The sequence below is a fragment of the Chinchilla lanigera genome, unplaced genomic scaffold (assembly GCF_000276665.1).
Source record: "Chinchilla lanigera isolate Chin_1 unplaced genomic scaffold, ChiLan1.0 scaffold00132, whole genome shotgun sequence".
Classification (NCBI taxonomy): Eukaryota; Metazoa; Chordata; class Mammalia; order Rodentia; family Chinchillidae; genus Chinchilla; species Chinchilla lanigera.
This window is the reverse complement of record NW_004955533.1, coordinates 2,932,122-2,940,316: the sequence shown is the minus strand read 5'-3', so window position 1 is coordinate 2,940,316 and position 8,195 is coordinate 2,932,122. Positions and strand designations below refer to the sequence as shown.

General features: G+C 44.4%; 1 protein-coding gene across 1 annotated transcript in view; it reads right to left on the bottom strand.

Annotated features, from left to right (window-relative positions):
• Nucleotides 1–1,364: 1,364 nt before the first annotated feature.
• The window catches only part of Gabrb3 (gamma-aminobutyric acid (GABA) A receptor, beta 3), a 59,516-nt gene continuing 52,685 nt past the window's right edge, over nucleotides 1,365–8,195 (bottom strand). Inside the window, exon 6 of the mRNA XM_005410413.2 lies at nucleotides 1,365–5,958. Within this exon, the coding sequence (XP_005410470.1) occupies nucleotides 5,623–5,958 (336 nt within the window). The 3' untranslated portion in view covers nucleotides 1,365–5,622. The remainder of the gene's footprint in view (nucleotides 5,959–8,195) is intronic.

Genomic DNA, 8,195 nt, shown 5'->3' with positions numbered 1-8,195 from the left:
TGTTTTGTTCTGTTGTGTTCTGTTCTATTTCATTGCTTTTTTATGCTGAAGACTGAACCCAGAGTCCAGCATATGGGTGCTACTACAGGGCCATACCTTACCCCCAGGGAATTACATTTTACAAATAAGCATTCTCTACATTGCTTGCTGATGGATTCTGATTGAACCTGTTTATCTAAAGAAGCCATGGTCACAGGGTTTGAGTCCAGGTGACAGTACGAGTACCCCATTCAGTAACACTGATGGCTCATCCAATGTGGGACTCAAGGCCTTACCTTAAAAGTGTATCAAAGCATCAATGATGCAGTTTTCTCTGAAGAATAACGTTCTCACCCAGGGACAGCTGAAAATCCCTATCCCTTAGAAGCTAGTAAAAAGGAAGTTAGAAAAAGAATTATAAACTGGAGCCAAATATGAATGTGGGCCATAGCAGCTGTGCATCATGGGAGTGGGCAGTCTGGAGGGGCTCTCTGAGGATAACTGGACCCCACATTCAGTGAGGCCCTCTTCCAGCTGCCAAAAGTAGGATGCTTTCTACAAGAAACTTTCAGACCTTTGCTCAGAATTCCCAAACTCTCTCTTTGGCAGCTATTGGTCATCTAAAGTCATTACCTAGGACAGACAGTATTTAGCACAGTGAGGTAGTGAGAAGTGTTTCCCCCAGTGGAATCTAGCCATCAATACAGAATCAGTACGAAACATATCCGAGGCAGAGTGTCAGAGGAGAATGCAAAGATGAATCTGTACAATGGAGGGGCAGGACCTGCAATGAATTACAGAAGAATTTACATTGTTTTGCGTAGAGTCCATACATTTGGAGGTAAACCTGCTATTAAACACCTCCATTTTGTGAGATTTAAAACCACTCTGAGGTTTTTCTTAACGTGTTAGCAGATGCTCTAGCAGCCTGGGAGCCTCCAGATGTTATATTTCCACTGAGTTCTGACTGGGTGAGGTGCCCGCAGATCAGTCATTTATTCATTTCAAAGCATTGCTTCTTACTTTCTTGCTGGAAAGCACCAGGGAAATTGCCTCAAAATACCAAAGAAAGACCTATACCACCTTGGCCAAAGGTACTGAGTCCCCAGCCTTCAATATAAAACCATTTCTAACTTAAAACACTCATTTAATCACCAATACAAGTTAGAGTGCAGTGTGTCTAGTTGATTCCTGGAGTTCAGAATAAATTGTGATTTTTTTTTTTAAACATGATGGTTCAGTTGGTCTCTTAAGCAGTCGACTTTGGGTTTATTTCTTTTACTTTCAGCATAACCCAAATGCACGTGCAATTAAAAATGACTGGGATTAAAATAACCACACCATTTCAACAAGACAACCAAGGAAGAAAAAAAACAGTCTTTACATTTAAGTCAGTTAGTCCTTTTTTAATAAATTTGAATTCATTCATCAACAAGTTTCATATTGTATCTATCACTCAATTTTGCTGTTTTGTTTTTCATGTCAAATAATACCAAAAAATTACATCAATGTGCTTAAGCAAAACTGGGTTTAAATTTATCTTTACAGTGAAATGAAGTCAACATGGGAACTGATCTTGACAGCAATCGTCTATCCCTAGTAGAGTGATCCTGTACTTACCTTGAACACTCACTGACTTGTGAAGTAGGAAAATGACACAAGGATGACAGAACGGGCTCCAGGGTTGTCCCTCGGGAGAGGCGCGGTTTAGGGTAGTTTGTGAGCCACTCTCTGGGAGGTTGCAGTTTACCCAGGTGTTGGGAATTTAGTATTTCAGGAAAACATGGCACCTTTCAATGCAGTAAAAGAGGTAATCAATCCAAGGCACACTAGCTAGTGTCCTGGGAAATTTTGATCCACCTGGGCAGCTCTTTGCCCCAAGTTTCAATGTTACTCTGATGGAGGCTCACGGTGAGAAGAAAGCCTGAGTCCCTTCCAGGAGTGACAAAAGATTTCACCAATTTCTCAATTTTTGCTTACATAAAATGGTCAGAAATATGAACTGATTTTCAGGCAGAAGGTTAAAATAGAAGTCATGGAATGGTTTGTACTTTCAAGCCAGGAGATTTGAAGTTAGACACATCTCTTTCTAGAAAACACTGTTGTTGGGACAAACACCAATGGATTATCTAGTAGAAGCTAAACGTGAACATCTATGCTGCAACGTGTCTGTCCCCACAGCCAGGCCCTATGTGTACAGTGTCACCTCTAGATGATCTCCTTGGTGACGATGATGTTAATTCTGAGTTTGGACAGGAGGGAAGTGCCTTCGATGGGAGGGACCCCAATGTCAAGGTTCCCATGGTGGCACTAACAGCTCGTGTTACTACAGAAGAACAGGTCACTTTAAATCCCAGTAGGAATATTATTGTGACCTACTTTCTAGTTCATTTCAGACTGGGGAGAAGTGAATTTCTCGTGGTATGGACAGTGAAACCCCTCCACAGTTCTGCGGTTGGTGAACAGGGCTGACGCTCCTGTTAGAGATGACTCGAGTCTGATTCGTCTTTCTCCGTAGGACTCTGTGCAGGGAGCTCCTGAGTTGCCTCAGGCGTATCTGAGGATGAGCAATCACAGACTGTCCTCACAAGCCTCCTCTGTACATTCTGAGCCCTTGTGAAGCACTCTGGAAAGACAGGACTGCTGAGAAATGAATGGTTTGTTACTTTCAGTTGTGGAAAAAAAAAAACCTCATTAGATCCCAAAGTAAATTTTGTTGTCCTTCCTCCAGAGGTCTTGGCATGGGTAACAGCCACCTCCAATTAACGTCAGAGTCTGGGTCCCGAATCTCCCACCATGGCCCACGCACTGGCTTAGGTAACTGTGTGGGGTATGAGAGGTCACTGTAACAACAGAATCACACTGAGGTCACTTCTGTTAGCACAGCCAGAGTTCTCTTCTCAATACTTCTCACAACTTTTAAAAATGGAGAAGCTATAAAATAATTTTATTAGAAGAAAAGTAATTTTCTTCTGAAATGGAGTAAAGCAAACACATACCCAAGGATCTTAAAAAGTTGTTTTTCTTTTTTTTTACAGAATATATGTGTGTGTGTGTGTGTGTGTGTGTGTGTGTGTGTGGTAACAAACACTATTTATAGTATAGCTATTATGCTAACTTCATCGCAGTGTCTACAAAGTTGTGGATCCCCAGTCTTGGTGCCAAATGCATATAAAAAGCTCAAAAGCTATTATGACTATACCATGCAAATTTATATCCAGAAAATCTCGGGAAGTAACTGTTACTCTTCTGAGCCCCATGAGGTCTCCGCCTTCCACATTTGGGTACCTCAACTATGCATCAAAAAAGTTTTGAATCATGTTTCTCCCAGGAAAAAATGAATGTCACAGTTCTAAATAGCATAAATTATACACTTAAAGTGACCGTTAGCTGCATTTTTCCATGTTTGTTGGCATTTGGGGGTCCCTCTTCTGACGAGGAGCTCACACCTTGAATTACTGGATACAGAAAAAGATACCTGAAGCATTGAAAGGGATAAAGTCTTCACAAATGTCTCTTTTCTCTTTAACATATTAACAATGATAAGGCCACTTACAAGGTTTATCCCCAAACTGTTTAACTTTTAGAATCCCCCCCATTATTTCCCATGAAAAAAACTGCCAGAGAAATGCCAAAGAACAAGAAATCCTTGGCACACCTCCAGAGAAAATAAACTCAGAGGGCAGCAGTTGGCAGAAGACATTGAAGAAAGATAGGAATGAAGGAGGGAAAAGGGCATTAAAATCAATAACTGACTAGCATGAGATTTTTGTGGGCTATGTTTTATCTGATGGTGGGTTTTGATCTGTCACAGACTCCCACAAATGAAGGGTTGCTATGGCCACAAAAGCAAAAGCAAGTCATGGCCAGCTCCCAGTGACAGTTCATACCACACACATCCTCAGAGAGGGGGTGCCTGTCTGTACCTGGAGACGGCAGTGCCGGGCATTTGATTACTGGACCAGACCGTGGCCATTCGTTTGGGACAGAACAGACAGGGTGAGGCATATGTGGCATTTTCTAATGAAGTATTAATTTAGCAGTTCTTTCATGCGTATTTTGCTTTATATCTTGTCCTCCGAATGCTTAACTTCACTGTGACACCTGTCTGCACAGCTGTAGCCATACCAGTTTATGGATGCCTGTGATAGAAATATTGTTTACAAAAAATATATCATCTTTTTTTTTCTTTAGAAAGATCTCATCTAAATAGTAAGTTAAGGTTGCGTCTATGAAACCGGTGCACCTTGTCTTGTTTCTACGAGCTTTAAAAAGTCCAAATACTGATGAGGCTGTGGATCAGAAGGAACCGAAAGTGACTGCGTTTGTTGTCAGGTTGCCCTCCTTGGCCTCAGAGAACGGTCACGGGTCGTGGGGTGATGCGTGGTATGTACTGGTTGTGTTCCTGCAGATTCCTAGTTGGCCTAGGAGTAATTGGATGTGCTTATGAGATATGTCACATACAAAATAAAGGCATGAGGATGTTTCTTAGTTTCTGAAAGCGAACAGTAGAAGTGTTTTAGCTTCAATCTTAATTTCTAGATAACAGAAAGTAGTTACATCACATAATGAAAAATATGACATTGCATGCTGCCATGATAGCAAGCATAAGAAACAAAATCTTGGTAAATATACATATGTATGCATACTATGCAAATATAGTTTATATTAACATACAATGTCGTAAGAATGACTGATAACATAACTGCAAGGGGGAAATCATCCTAGATGGTTTTACCTTAGAGTAACAAAGAACCTGAGACGTCTATGCTTTCTGTATGATATCAGGCCTAGAAATCTGGACGAGGTGTAGAGCACATTTTCGGTGATTGAACTGTCATTATCAAGACATGCCACTGTGTTCCCACATGAGTGAAGCTGGATCCACTCCAAGTGATCAGAAAAACCCTACACACACTGGATGTTAGAGAACTTACAAGGGGATGCCGTTCGCTCCCGATGGGTTTTCAAAAGATGGACGTTCCGGCATCAGTGTGGGATCTATCTACGTTTAAGACAACAGGTAAACACTTCATCCGCTAAACCACCGCAGAGAAAGTATACCTGATGAGAACAAAACCCATCACCAGGAAAGCCAACAAGCCTTTGCTCAGTAAACCGAAAAGGAGGGTCTGAAGTGTGTGACTTGCATTAAACTAGCAATACCACTGTATGAGCTTCTGAAAATTAACTAAGAATGTCTTTCTGAGTTTTCAACTAAAACATCTAACTTATGATAATAAAAGACACACTTTTGGGATGATATTGTGTTTCACGTCCTCATTCTCAAGGCATAATATTTAGATGATACTTGTCCCTTTCAATTAAAAAAGAAAAACTATGACGTTCTTTAATATGCATCCTGTGTTAAATTGTCCATAGCTGCAAAATGTTTATATGTATGTGTATATATAGACATACACATGGGTGCTCACACCTGTGTGTATAAACATATACACATACATCCTCATATACACGTGTATTTTATATATATGCTGAGAAAGTTCACATATATATACAATTGCGTATGTATATATGTGTGTGTCTGCATGTGTGTCCGTGTGTACAAGTATAAAAACTTGACAGGCAGGGTAATATTCACTCAGTGTTAAATGAAGTCTTTGAAAAATCAAGTACAGTCACTCAATTAACATAGTACAGCCAGTAAACTAAGTTGAAAAGAGAAAAAGTGAATGGAAACACGATCCGGGACCATCTGTCTATGGCATTCACATCGGTGAGATCAGGGATCTTAATTTTGAGCTGCGAAGACCTCCTCCGTAGGTGGGTCTTCTTGTGCGGGATGCTTCTGTCTCCCATGTACCGCCCTTCCCTGGGCATGCTCTGTTTCCTGTACTGGATTCCTGAGTTGTCAAAGGATATTGCTGAATTCCTGGTGTCACCAACGCCGCCCGCAACCTCATTCATCTCATTGTGGACCTCCAGCGATGTCAGGAGAATATTTCCGTGGGCGTCCACCTACGGGGAGAGAGCACACAGCATGGGGAAGCCAGCACGCCCGCAAATCCAGCTCTCACGCCTAACGCGGGACAGAGCGGTGTCCTGTAACCCTGCCCCACGTTCTGGGAGGAGCCCTCCATCTGTCAAACCCAGGGCTTTGTTTTATTGGAAACTGTCATCCTGGAGATTTAAATGTGACTTGGAGATTTTATTTTCTTGACTGGAAAATTCTCACTTAGGAGATGAGACAAAGTAAGTGAGGGCTTTTTCAAGCTGAAATTTTATATTATAGGTATGAATCCTTACTGAACAAATTGAAGTGCAGATGTTTGTTTTCTGAGGACTATATTTAAAATAAAGTCTCTTTGCACAATGGAATTGAAGTTCAAATAATGTTTAATTCTGTGCTAAACAGAGCGTCCCACCTTTGCTGACAGTGCCAGCGGTCTGTCTTCCGGTCCGCAGTGGAACATCTGAGCGCTAAGTGCGGCTCCCTCTCCCAACAGCTGCAGCCCTTCCCGGGCTCTCCTGCCCTAGCCATTCCCTGCAGCCAGGTCACACCCTCCCCTTCATCCGCTCCACTCTGCCTGCAGAGCTGGCTCCGTCCCCTCTGTAGTCTCCCCGCACTTCTACACCAGACCGCGGCCTACGGCTCTCCCTGCGAAGGCAGCGCTTACCACTGTCTTACTCTGAGCCTCCATCGTCTGTGTGCCCCGCGATCTCACTCCAGGCAGGAAGCTGAAGGAGAGGCGGTGGGAGGCGGAGCGGACACCTCCCGGTGGACCGCGGAGAGGCAGAGCCCACACACAGCTCGGAGCAAGGCTGTCCCCCTCACAGGGGTGACTCCCCACACCAAGGTGGCCTGAGCTCCGGACAAGCTGCTGAGGTCCAGGAGCCACTCCGGCTACGGCACAAAGGATGTGAAGATGTAGCTGGAGGTCACTTGTGAGTCTGGGAAAGTGGGACCTGAGCATCAGGATCACCGCCCCCGGAAGGTCACACTGTGGGGCGCGGATGCCAGCAAGGTCACAGACTCGAGACAGAGGCTGGTGTCACCCGATCTAATTGCTCGAATTTTCATAAGCACAAGAGAGAAGTTTCTTTAGCTGGAAGCAGAAGCTAAAGTCAGAGGAAGGAAAACAGAGGGAGGCACAGCCTGCGCAGGATCCCCACCAGCCCTTGAGGGAGCTGCAGGAAAGACCTCAGGAGGAAGAGGGCAGCCGGTACCAGCAACGGGCAGCCCCAGCGACAGCCAAGGAGTCCAAAAGATGAGGCATTTGGCCCTGAGTGGGCCTGGCAGCACACTGACTCCAGGGTCCCTGATTCCAGCCCAGTGAGACGCTACGTGGAGGACCGCAGAGGTCCGCTGCTCCTGCACTTGTGCCTAAGGCTCTGTGATGTCACGGTGGAGGTGGCCTTAACCTGCCGAACCTGTGCTCACTCAGCACCAGCGCAGGGTGCTGAGGGAAGGTGCACTTGCACCTGCTGGAGGTCCGAGACGGTTGGCCCAGGACAACACCCTCTGCACTGGGGTCCCTTCATGAGATGCATCTGGAGGGCCAGTGGTGATGACAGAAAACTTATCATTCCATTATTTTTTATTCATTGAAGGGAAAATTCCAATGGTGCTTGTATCTTAAAAGTACCAAGAGCATTAGGGGTCAGGAAGGTTTGAAACTTTTGTGGTGTATCTGTTCTTTTTGTTATTTTCCCTGGAATAATGAGCAGTAAGCATCTTCCAGTGACAAACGCTGCCTGCTGTCTTAGGACCAGGGATGAATCCAGGGCTTTGGGAGACTGAGTCTCTCATGGTACCAAGAGGTCGTGGGAGGAGAAGCCTAAAATTAATCCAGGTGTTCCAGAAACAGGAAGAGCAGCAAAGGAGTGGCGCCGGTCAGCACCTGGCCTTGGGGGTGAGGGGGGCATCTGCGGGAGCACTGTCCCGAAGGAGTGAACTAGGCGGACAAGGACGCTGGGTGCTTGGAGAGGGAGGCCACCATTGGATCCTGCAAATTCAGTTTGCTCCACTCCTCGTTTACACCAATGCATGTGAATGACACCAGTGAAGACATAGTGCTTAGCACTGCGTGAGACTGGACAGCTGAAGTCATTTGTCTAAAGCTGTAAAGCGATCTACTTACATGGTAAGTTGGTATGTTTAAACTCGTACGCGTCTGAAGTTGAGTCAGAGAATAACTGAAGATCGAAGGCGTCTGGTTTTTTTTAGGAAGTAGTGATGAATTTATTCTTTTCAG